Source organism: Diabrotica undecimpunctata, chromosome 10, assembly GCF_040954645.1.
Source record: "Diabrotica undecimpunctata isolate CICGRU chromosome 10, icDiaUnde3, whole genome shotgun sequence".
Classification (NCBI taxonomy): Eukaryota; Metazoa; Arthropoda; class Insecta; order Coleoptera; family Chrysomelidae; genus Diabrotica; species Diabrotica undecimpunctata.
This window is the reverse complement of record NC_092812.1, coordinates 65041607-65054969: the sequence shown is the minus strand read 5'-3', so window position 1 is coordinate 65054969 and position 13363 is coordinate 65041607. Positions and strand designations below refer to the sequence as shown.

The 13363-nt window shown below is 35.4% G+C and overlaps 1 protein-coding gene across 2 annotated transcripts in view; it reads right to left on the bottom strand.

Annotated features, from left to right (window-relative positions):
• LOC140452235 (cytokine receptor-like) overlaps positions 1–13363 on the bottom strand; it is a 153186-nt gene that overhangs the window by 89567 nt on the left and 50256 nt on the right. For both annotated transcript variants that reach the window (XM_072546372.1, XM_072546373.1), the window contains exons 2-3: positions 12322–12464; positions 3375–3529 (exon numbers count right to left, since the gene is read on the bottom strand). In XM_072546372.1, coding sequence (XP_072402473.1) covers positions 3375–3529; positions 12322–12439 — 273 coding nt within the window. In that variant the 5' untranslated portion in view covers positions 12440–12464. The remainder of the gene's footprint in view (positions 1–3374; positions 3530–12321; positions 12465–13363) is intronic.

Genomic DNA, 13363 nt, shown 5'->3' with positions numbered 1-13363 from the left:
ATCAATTAAAAGCATTCATTCTACGAGGATAGATTGATATTAAACTAGGCTTTGATAGATGGCGCTACTTGATACCGACTTGGTTTCGGTGTTGACATTTGCCATTCATGACATGACGTCTGTCAAAATTTTAAGTTTTAAAAACAATTAGTTTGGTTTTTACAGCCGTCAAAGCAAGCAAATTTTGTGTTTTCGGAGAAATGGAAAAAGTCGAGTATCGTTCGGTGATTAAGTTCCTCCACAAAAAGGGTAAAACGAATGTGCAAGTCAAAGCCGACCTGGACGAAGTTTATGGTGAGGTTGTACCTTCGTTAGCAACAGTAAAATTTTGGAAAGCTGAATTTGTTCGTGGTCGTACGAGTGTTTTTGATGATGAGCGGCCCGGGAGGCCAAATGAAGTCACAACATGACTGAACGCGTACACAACATCATTCACCACCATTTGGACATGAAAAAGCTATCCGCGCGTTGGTGCCGCGTTTGCTGACAATCGATCAAATTCAAAAACGTGTGACCACTTTCGGAGACGATGATACGGCGCGATCCGAAGGATTTTTTTCGCCGATTTATCACCGTTGATGAAACCTGGGTGCATTATTACACACCAGAAACCAAAGAACAGTCGAAACAGTGGCGCAAACGCGGCGAAGGGCCGCCGAAGAAGGCAAAGAGTGCACATTCGGCCGGCAAAGTGATGGCGACTGTTTTCTGGGATGCGAAGGGCATCATCCACATCGACTACTTGGAAAAAGGAAAAACAATCAATGGTGAGTACTACGCAGCATTATTGGATCGATTCGATGCAGAATTGCGTCCAAATCGCCCCGGTTTGGAACGCAAAAAGTGCTCTTTCACCAAGACAATGCACCGGCTCACCGATCGGCCGTCGCCATGGCAAAATTACACGAATCGGGCTATAAATTGGTTGAACACCCACCGTATTCCCCAGATCTTGCCGCCAGCGATTTTTTCCTGTTTCCAAACCTAAAAAAATGGCTCGGAGGACGCCGTTTCGCAACAAATGATGAAGTCGTCGCTGAAACTTCGGCCTATTTTGAAGAGCTCGAGCAAAAGTACTATTCAGATGGGATAAAAAAAAATGGACCATCGTCTTACTGAGTGTATCGAGCTAAAACGGGACTATGTTGAGAAATAAATCGATTTAATTCCAAAAAACTTATTTTTTCTATCAAAGGCTAGTTTTATATCAATCCAACCTAGTAACTAGCATACTCACTATTACTCTAGTAATACTTAGTAGCTCTCGGGGGAAAATAAAAGAAGAATTTAAAAACGTATTACAAAAAAATGAAGGATATTTCTTTTTAGCAAATGTGGCTAAAATTCTTTCTGGTGACTTTGTGGAAAATTTTAATAGAGATACTCGATCACCAAATAGTTTAAAAATTTGAAAATTTAATTTTTGCAAGAAAAGCTACAATTTCTTAAATCTAAAATTCCCTTTGCCAAACTTTTAATTCATAATTCATTTTTTTTTTAATGAAAAATTAATAATTTGTGTGGAGAAAAAATAAAAATGCCATTTTAATTGCTTATTTCTCCAATTTGTAAAAAAAACCGTATACAGGGTGAAAGTTTTTTTATGAATAAAACAAGCCTGCTTTTTGTTATTTTAAATAAATCAGTTGATTAGGTGGTAATAGTGTACCGTTTGACCAAAATATGAGACACATCGAACTTACCATTCAAATGTTGTGACGAATAGAAAGGGCACCTACCCATCCTTAAGATGCCCTCACTCCCAGAATTCATTTTTTTCATTTTTTTTACGTTCTGTGTAATTAAAAAATAAGGTTAAGCGCAATTTTTTACACCGCCACCTCTCCCCCTACCCTCGAAAACGTCAATTTTTGAAATCAATTTAAAAATTTCGAAAATTCAAAATACTGTTTTTTTAGTATACTCTAAATTATATGAGGCCTTTAAGACATTCAAAAATTAAGCGAAACGCCTTTAAACTCCCCAAAAGACCATGTTTTTCACGGTTTTTAAGGGTTTTAGCGGAGTTAATCATAATTTTTGAGATCGACACAATCCGAATCAATTTTCTCATATTTTTACTTTTCATGGCTGCATGTTAATCATATTTTTTGACATCGACACAACCTGAATAAAAAGTGACGTTTTTGGGGGTAGGTGGTATAGGGAGGGGGTGTCGGGCTAAAATCGCGCTGAGTCTTATTTTGTAATCACATACAACGTAAAAAAATGAAAAAAAAATTGAATTCTGTTACTGCGGTATTTTGCCTATCTTATGGGGGGAACCCTTTCAGTCAAAATTCATCACACTCCCTGTATGTGATTAAATAATGGGAGCAGAGACTGTCTAATGGTCATTTGTTATTCCTCATAGGTGCTTCATACGAGGTCGGAGAATGTACAGTTGCTCATGAGTCACCCTTAATATATTTTTGCCCTTTTGCCATATTAGCTTGTAAGGTTTTCAATATCACCTTTTGTAGCATTTCAGTTTTAACATTTTTTACAATCAATCATTAAACAACGCTTTCTGTCTCGTTCTCCTGGTCAAAGACTTAATATTCTTGAGTCAGAAGAAACTATGAAGTTGTGTGAAGCTACAAATTAAGTTTTCTCTATCTCCTATTTCTCTCTCTCTCTCTCTCTCTCTCTCTCCAACGGCGCTACAGTCCAAAGCGAGCCTGGGCTTCCTCCAAACTATGCCTCCAACCTTGCCAGTCGATCGTTGCAATCGATTTGTGACAGAGGGCATTGTCTTGATGAAAGAACAGCTTTTCCTCTTCATTTGTGACCGTTTTTCGCAGAGTCTTCTTTTCAAATGTACCAATAACGCAAAATAATATTCGCTATTGATAGCTTTTCCCTTCTAAAAATAATCGATTAAAAAATATTGTACACATGTCACAAAATAAGGAAGCAAATCCTTGCAAATTGGTATTTGCGTCCTCCGAGCAAAAACTACAGTTGTTGCACCAATAAAGTAAGTTAAAATTGGACATTTTTAAGTAAAAAGATATATATGAAATTGTACATCATATATTTTTAAGACTACTGAATTCTTCTTTTAGATCATTCCATCGTGTCGTTCTGACCACCTTCTCGGAATTGATTTGTTGAATTTGTTTAGTAGTTCCGTTACAGTAAAGATTATATTCATCATCTGACTGATTCCGTTCCACTAAAGAGGTTTTGATGTTGGCAAAAGGATTTTTGAAACCGATTTCTTTGACCTTAATTGTTATTGTGTGGGAGAATATCGTTATTAACAAAACCATATCTGTAATGTTTGTGCTGCTTACAATACGACGCGTGTGTCTGAACTTAAAATACGCGATACGTCTTGCAATGTTACTAGGTTTGAGAATTATACTTACTGTTCCATTATTTGGATCGAATATTGTTTTATTTCTAGTGAAATAAAGCCTTGAGCTAGCATTAGTATATTTCTCAACGTATTCGTCATAAATATAACATGTTATTTGTAGTGGCTCTCCATACTTTAAAGTTATATCTCCCTCGGGCATAGTATCTGCAAAAGAACAAATTAAAACTTAATTATACAGACAGTTATGCAATTGTTTGAGAAATATCACAAAATAATTATTTTTTAACCTCTTACGTAGCTAAAATAAATATATGTATTATAAAATTTCTAAGACGAATGTACTCGCTTTACCACAGTCTATCTGTGAAAAATCATCGATTTCGCGTAAAAATCTTATACAAGTTTTTGAAGGTTCTAGTAATGTCATCAAAAGTTGAAAAAAAAAACATGAAAATTGACAACTACGATGTTTAGACGGAATACAGAAAGCCTGAAGATAGCTTTCGGGATCCAACAGAACTTAATCTGGCATGGTATAACCCTGCGGGAGTCGCGTCGGAGAACCGAGGTCCGCACTGTTGATACATTTTGAAAATGTTTACATATTCATCATTATATCGAATGATGTCCCTAGGTATGCTTTCCTGACGATGGTGGGCAACACTTTATACCGACATCGCCCGACTAGAAAATTGCCTTCAGTGTGTATCAGTCTTTGATACAGAGTAGTACGTTTTTTCGGACCTCTGTTCCCTTGTGCGACTGATCCTGTAAGTGATTTTAGTTATTTTTATATGACCGTATTTTTCGTGAAACAAAGCAAACGGTATTACGTATAGATATTTTTAGGAACAAAAATGCTACAAATTGTAAAGTTTTACGTCAGGATGAGCTGGAAGAAATAGCAGCACATATTATATGGAGTGATCACGAAGAAATAGTGGATTTTAGTGTTGAAAGCGACGGTGAAGAGGAGCACATTGATCATATTTCTGATGAGAGTGAGTCCGAGCTACCTGAAATTAAATTTGAAGAGGAAGTTATGGAGATAGATATGGACATGAGATCGAATGAGGTAGAAGATGAAAAAAACAGATTTTATATAGGTAAAAATAAAATGATACAATATGGAGTAGTAATGAGCTTGTATCAGGTACTAAAACTAAATTTAAAATATTGTCAAAATATCACTTAGGCCAACTATACATGCCAAAGAGACATATTCAAAGATGGAAGCATTTTTAAAATTTATTTCTATTGAAATGATTGACGAAACTGTTACATCGACTAACTTATTTATTCGGGAAAAAGTAGTTATGAAGTATTCAAGACCGAGAGATGGCAAACCTACCAATCGAGATGAAATACACCCTTTTTGGTGTACTTTTTTTAATTTCTATAAAAAAGGGAAACCATGTCAATGTTTTAGAGCTATGAGCAAAAGACGGTACAGGAATTATGATACTTAGAGCCGTCTTTAGTTATAGAAGGTTTTTATTTCTATTACGGTCTCTGCGATTTGACGACTTTAGGACAAGAAGAGACCGTGAAACGTCAGACAAACTTGCCGCCATTAGAGACATTTACAGTAAATTTGTCGAAAAATGCCAAAAAAACTATTGTGTTAAAGAATTTATTACCATAGACGAAATGTTACATCCCTTTAGAGGATGTCTAAAGAAGAATATCGTTTTTGTTTTCTAAATTGTTGAATCAATACAATTCATTTATATAAAATTTTAATTTTTAATAAAATTTGTTTTATTTTAATTGTTTTGTATGACAGACAACATATTCTCACGAAACAACTGATAGTTCATCATGCGGACCTAAGGACCGCAGCGCGACCGCTCTAACGAAAATAAAAGATGCGACTGCCGCAGGGTTAAATGCCCAGACGAATTTTAAACTAAAGAGTGCATTAAAATCTGTCTTTCAGGATTTCCTGCAGTCAGCCTGCCCAATCCTTCAAATCTCAAGTAAGCTGCTCGTGGAACTTAGTCAGTTAGATAAAGGATCATGCAAGGTTTCACCACTTCTTGTGAGGTTTTAATTTGAACTGTCGCCTACATTGAAATCATTTAAGCAGGTACCCTACGATTGCTTTTGTCCATCACGGCAATGCGACCTCAAGAACAGAATATGTGTAACCAGTAGGATCTATTTCAAATCCCACACTAGTGCATCCGACAGCGACTTGCTTACTGCTAAAAGGGCAAATGAGGTTCTCAGCATTATGCACAACAATAACACATCGCCTGAGGATGCTAATTGGCTCAACCAAGACGAAATAGATGCAAGTGGTTTAATAATTCCAGAACCCACTTCGTCTGCTCTCCGGATGCCAGTATTGAAAGCATCTGAGTGTCTGTCACACCTATGGACAGAGGAGTACTTAGTAACTCCAATTGAATTGTTTTTTAAATACCTATCTCTTTCGTCCATTCCTATCAACAAAATATTGAGGAAAATATTGAGTACAGTTACGATATACCCTGGAGCAGATATTAAATCTAATCACATCTCCAAAAATGCCGCGATCAACGTAAAGATATTTGAAGCGTGCATTTCCATAACGTTGTAAGTGCCAATATGCCTCATTTGGTTTTTTTAAGTTAAATGAGTTGCAAGTGCCATGTTCCATCGCCTAAAATTTATTTCATGTCGATATGGCTAGCGACGGCGTGAAAAGTGGGGATAAAGTAGCGGTGCAAGTCATAACGTTGTAAGTATCGTAGTGCAATTCTGTTAAATGTAGAGTGGCGCATCAGTTACTAAATTATTTTTGTTTGGACGTGTTGGGTTGGGTTTAAACATAAGTATTTGGAACGAATATGGATGAAACTACAGAAAAACGGTCCAAAAAGAAAAGAAGAGTTGTTGATAGTTGGAAAAAAAATAAAACCAAGAAAATGAGAAACTCTGGCGAAGAATATGTTTCTCTAGTCAATACAAAGACCGTTACAAAGAAAATGCCACCAGCTGATGTAAGTATGGTTTAAAGAGATACCTATCTAAATAGACGTTAAAACATAAATAATTTTTTTTTGTTTAAATCTATCTAAATAATCCAAAATTGTTTTAGGTAAAATGCAAGTGTCCACTAGCATGTAGATCCATAAGACTGGAATACCTTGTTGAGTTGTACAATCATTTCTATGAAATGGCTGATTATAGTAAGCAGCAAAGTTACCTACAAAGGTTTATTCATCCCCAATTAATCAAAAGGAGACGTCATGGTCAGTACGAACATCCCAGTGAAAGTAGGAGAAAGCACTCTTTCACCTACCATTTACTTTTGCCTGGAGGATCTGAAATAAGGGTTTGCCTCAAAACATTTTGTAGTACGTTTGCCGTAACTCCAAGAAGAGTGCAACTTTTGGGAGAAAAAATTCTTGATGGTAAAATGGATATGTCAGAAAAACGAGGAGGGGCTCGACAAAATATTTTCAAGACTGTCTGGACTAACAAGATTATAGAGCATATCGAAAGTTTTCCAAAAATTGAGAGCCACTACGCAAGGGCGAAAACTCCGGATAAGCTCTTCTTGTCACCGGATTTAAACGTAAGTAGAATGTACCGTGCATTTTTAGAGAAATATTGTGCGGATTATCAGCCGCCTAACAAACCACCAGTGACTAGACAATGGTATAATGAAATTTTTATATCAAAATTTAACTTATCTTTTGCAAGGCCTAAAGTAGATACATGCTCCACATGTGATAGTTTGGCTGTTCAAATAAAATCAGGAGATAAAGCTGCTGTAACAGAACAGGAGCTTCACCATCGGAGAGCAGAGGCTGCTACAAAAGCAATGTCAACTGAGACCAAAAATGCATGTACAAGTAATTGCTATGTTCTTTCCTTCGATATGCAGCAGCAAATGTACATTCCCCAATTAACTCACTCCGAAATGTACTATTCACAACAGCTTGCAGTGTGTAACTTAGGAATTCACGATTCCATCACAGGAAAGGGATTCATGTGTTTATGGACTGAGGACTTTGGGGGAAGGGGTGCCTTGGAAATTAGCTCCTGTTTATATACTTACCTTACTAAGGAAATTGGCAATCACGGAAAGAAAAAGCTTATTTTGTGGTCGGATAATTGTGGGGGTCAAAATAAAAATCAGTTCATGATCGCCATGTATTTGACCATACTAGCAAATAACGTTTTTGAGGAAATTATTCATAAACGATATGACAGAGATTTCGCAATCATAGAAAAACGTAAAAAAGTGTGTAAGGCTTATACATTGATGAATGTTGTTAACATCATTACTAGTGCGGCCCAGAAAAATCCATTCTCGTGCATGGTGTTTAAGGACTTTTATGATTTCAAAACCGTTGCCTGTGATAAACTGAACACAAAGAAGTTAGGAATTTCAACAGCTACGCAGCTTCGTCTTACAAGAGAGAAATTTGGTACGGTGATGGTGGCTAAAGGACATAGTGAGCTCGCTGGATGGAGTGAGACCAATGTACTCAAATCTGGAGTTACATTAGAAGACTTTAAAATCATAGACCTTCAAAAAACTAGAACTCACTTTGGTATCCCAGAGAAAAAAAGAACAGATATTGAAAAAATGCTCCCTTATCTTCACGATGATGCCAAGAAGTATTTTAAAGAAAACTTAGGTCAACCAGGGCAAGTTTCTACTGTAGGAAACAACGGTTAAAAATCTGGCACTTAAAAAGTTTTGACTTGCAAACCTGATGGCACTTGCAACGTTTTGACCTTAGACAGATTTTTGAATTTTTTTTAAGTAAGCTTTGTTTATTGTTCCTTTGCGGTATGTTTGTATTATATAATACCTTTAAACTAATCCTTTTTCAGTATGTTACATTATAAGAAATAAACATGTTCGATAAAAAACTGTTTTTTACTCCTCCTGAAAAATTTATAATTTGGCACTTACTACGTTATGGAAATGCACGCTTCATTTATGTGGCTCTCGTCGATTACGAAAAGGCTTTCGATAGGGTGAAGTAAATTAAGAACATATTTAGAACCAAAGTCATTGATGATAGAGATTATAGATGTTTCTAAGACAAAATTTATTATTTCAGTCGCCAACCTCATCACAGTACTTCACTACAGATAGATCAACAAAATCTTCAGAAAGTTACTAACTTTAAATATTTGGGATGCTACATTGAAGACCAACTAGATCCAAGTAAAGAGATCAAGTGCAGAATTGAAGCAGCTCACACAAAGTTTCGAAAAATGAAATCATTTTTCTGTGACCACAGCTTACAACTTAAAATTACGTCAAAGAACGATCAAATGCAAAATATGTCATCGCTGAAGAACAGAAAGAAGAAGATACCTACCTCGTGATTTTATTTCTAATTTTTGTTAAAAATGCGATTTTAATTCATGAATGATAGAATAGGACGACAGCGAGTTTTCATGCCCACGATAGGAAAGCATAGCCTACACAACATCAGCAGCGATAATGGATTACGACTGATAAACTTAGCAGCAGCACTCAATATGACAGTCGCTAGCACCTATTTTGAACACAAGAACATACACAAGGTAACCTGGACCTCTCCTGATGGAAGAACAATGAGTCAGATTGATCACATCTTAATTGATTCAAGGCATGGAACAGAGTAATAAACTGCAGAAGTTATAGAGAAGCAAATATAGACTCAGATGATTGCCTAGTGATCTTAACATTAAGGGCTAGAATTTCAAACACCAGATAATAAAAATGGATACAAAAAAATGGAATGTACAAAAACTGCGAGATGCGACAATTGCATAATGGTACTCGTAAAACATCACCAACAGGCTAAGGAATCAAAATGTAAATGAAGAAGGCCAGACAGATATAGACACCTACTGGACCGGAATAAAGGAAGACATTGAAGCAGCAGCGAAAGATGAAATAGGAACAGAAATTTGTGCCCGTTAAAATCATTGGTTTGACGATGAATGCAAGAAAGAAAAAAAAAATATATAAAGAACAACTGTAGAGAATTGCCAGACAAAGAGAAGAGAAGAAAAGAGGATACACAAAAGAAAACAACGTAACCACCTAAATGAGGAAATTAAATATATAGAAAGACTCAACAGAGAGAAAGAACTGAGAGCATTGTGTAAGACAGTTAACATCAACAGAAAAAAATTCAAGGCAACCACAAGACAATGCAGAAGTCAAAATGGCGACCTATTAACAACAAGGAAACTGTAGTTTTATTTAGCTATTAAATTCATTTCATGTCTTGTTTAGTCTAGTTTAGTGTTTAGTTTTTAGCAATGTATATTTGTGACTAATTCTATACAAACTGTTTGTCAGAAAGAAAATAAAGAATTTTATTTGGTTTGTATAAAGATGGTGGCCATGATACCATAATGTCATTACAGCAGTGTATAAAAGAAATATGGACACAGAAATCCCTCCTCAATAATTGGAATATTTTAATACTTTACACTTACACCATATATAAAAAAGGAGATATCAGTACTATGTCACCGTATGGCACCATATGCAGAACGGATAGTAGGAAAATACCAGGCTGCTTTCAGAGGTGGTAAATCGACAATTCATCAGATTGCAACCCTGAAACAAATTTTGGAAAAAACACTGGAATAGGGCATTGATACTCATCTCATATTTATAGACTACGACTATAGAAGCAGCCTACGACTCTGTCAATAGAAGAGAAATGTTCAAAGCAATGAAAGAGCTAGGAATACCCAATCAGTTGGTAAATTTATCAAAACTAACTCTTGAAAAAGTTGAATGTAGAGTACGAATTCAGGGGGAACTGTCTGAACCTTTTAAAACAAATGAGCCAGGGAGACCCCCTCTCCTGTATACTGTTCAAATCTGGCTCTGGAAAAAGTAATACATGTCACAAATCACAACCACCGGTTCATAATATATAATAAATCAGTGCAAATCCTTGCCTATGCTGATGATATCCATATTGTTGGGAGAACGGAAAACGCTGTACGAGAGGCGTATGTAGCATTAAAAGAATCAGCTACATCATCATCATCAGTGGCATTACAGCTCGTTATGAGCCAAAGCCTTCTTCAGAACAATCTTCCATTCGCCCCTGTCTCTGGCAACTCTTCTCCATGCTTTAACTCCGATGGATTTTCAAAATGGATCAGCTACAAAAATGGGTTTAATAATAAACACTTACAAAACGAAGTATATGAAAATAAGCACGAAACCACAAATCCTACGACCACTTATAGAAAACGACGTCATCGAAGCAGTGAACGAATTTGTATACCTGGACCGCTCCTTAACACTGAAAATAATACTGCCGCAGAGATAAACCGCAGAATTTACAGGGCTAACAGATGCTATTTTGGGCTCAATCTCCTTCGTAAATCCACAATTATATCGAGAAATACAAAAATAAAACTCTACAAAACAATAATACACCCAGTCCTAACATATGACTCAGAGACCTGAATTCTAACAAAAAATAAAGACAACTTCGAACTTTATAGAATATACCAGGAACCTGATATCGTAAAACATATTAAGATAGGACGTCTGAGGTAGATAGAGCATGTAATACGGATGGGTAAAAAAAAACCCAGATAGAAAAACGCTCCTTAATAGACTCATTGGCTAGAGATGAAGAGGAAGAACCAGAACAAGGTTCCTTGGTAACATCGATGAAGACATGAGAAATATGGGAATACGTGATTGGCGGAGAAAGGCAATGTAAAGGGACGACTGGAGAGAAATTCTTGAGGAGGCTAGGACCCACTCAGGGTTGTAAAGCCAGAATGATGATGATTATATGATTTTAATTTGAGCAAAATGTTTTATTTCAGTTACACTTGAGTTTCTATTTGTATTGCCAAATACAGAAATAAATATATTAGTTAATGAATTTATGAGAAATGAATGAGAAAAACCATAAGGGATGAAGCCAAAAATGTATTGTAAAATTACCAGTAAAAGTTTAATATTGCAAATTAGAAACCTCTTGTTTTATTTACTATTATCGCAAATATGATTAAAACAATAAAGTTATTTTACCGATTTTTTGGTAATTACGGTGCGTTACATGTAGGGAGGGAAAAACTTTCAAAAATTGCGATACGTAATACTTGAACGCCCACTTATAAAAATAAAATTAATATAATGGGAGTATATACTTAATTATCTGCTTTAACTCCCCGTTCGTCTCCCACGGAAAAAATTTCACCGTTTTTAAAATAAGTGGCCAGCATAAACATATTTACAATGGGTAAGTTATCAGACTGACCTTTGGAAAAACCCTCTTTAAAAAAAATCCCTTTTTAAAAAATTGCCAACAAAACGACTCAAATATTATGAAATATATAGTACACAGAAACTATCTTAAGATTTATAAAACTAAGATAAATCATAAAATGGCTACAGCAAATAAACGATTGTCAAACGTAATTAAATTAATAGCGCCGATCCTTGAACAATCTTACTACATGACGTCAAGACGTTTTTAGGGACCCAATTAGAGACAAAAACAACTTTTTTTTTCTTTTATATATATTTTAAATTATGTTCTGTTGTTTTATTCGAATTTACAATTGTTTGCAAGTTCTATGTATTTTAATTTAGAAGCTCACAAATGAAAGAACTTTTTAATATCTACAACTTTTATTTGAACTGTTTTTCTCTAAAATGTAATCGTGAAATTGATGATTTTTCTCAGAAAGACTGGGGTATATGTATTTATTGATGTGATATGTATCTATACTACGTTCATTCCCAAGGTAAGCTCGAGAACACACCCACCAATAAGCGTGCTCTCGAGCTTACTTTGGGATTGAAGTACTGAAGGCGTCTATTTGGTCGTAAAATCGTACGATTTTATCTGCAGTATGTTGTGATCTCCAGGCGTCCAAAACTTCATTTAAGAAAATTTGAAATATTTACTTTGTGTTAAATAGCAAATAAAAAAAATATCAAAATCTCCGTATGTAAACAGATAAAAACATATACAATATAGGAAAATTTCAGCAATACTTACAGCCACATGAAACTATACCAACACATTTGGGTAAGTGTTTCGAGGTAGAATTTTTCTCTTTACTTGAACCTCCGACAATAGAGAAAAGCAGAAGAAATAGCTTCGGTGCTAGTTTCATTATACAAAGTGATCCTGTAAGCTCCCTGAAACAAAAAAAAACGTACGGTAAGACCTTAACTACTTTTAACTTTTTTAGCTAACTACTGCATTTATTCATTCAAAATGGTTATGAAAGTGAAATGAAAAAGACAGAAAAGATTTGATTTCACGTTCAAAGCGTCTATGTATCTATTGATACGTATTTCGACTTAATAAGTCTCATCAGAATAGTTATTCATAGCCGTTCTTAACGTGAAAAATAATCTTCTCTGTCTTATAAGGAAGCAACAATAACATGGCTTCGATATGGACGCAATAGCGACATCTGATAGAAAAATCGGTAAGATAGTTTCGAAACAAATTCAGATTTCTGCTTTAATCTGGAGCCTTCTAAAAATTGCAAGGCATGGCCAGACGATGATAAAGATGTTAATAGAGACATGGGGAATCTAAAATTTGCATTCCACGACATGTCTATTCATCTAAGCAGAAATGGCAAATCTAAGCAAAAATTTTTAGAAGGCTCCAAATTAAAGCAGAAATCTGAATTTGTTTCGAAACTATATTACCGATTTTTCTATCAGATGTCGCTATTGCGTCCATAACGAAGCCATGTTATTGTTGCTTCCTTATAAGACAGAGAAGATTATTTTTCACGTTAAGAACGGCTATGAATAACTATTCTGATGAGACTTATTAAGTCGAAATACGTATCAATAGATACATAGACGCTTTGAACGTGAAACCAAATCTTATCTGTCTTTTTCATTTTATTCGGATCTACTCTGTATGAGTACGAGAAACAAATTCGTTAAGGATTTCTGCTTAGATGAATAGACATGTCGTGGAATGCAAATTTTAGATTCCCCATGTCTCTATTAACATCTTTATCATCGTCTGGCCATGCCTTGCAATTTTTAGAAGGCTCCAGATTAAAGCAGAA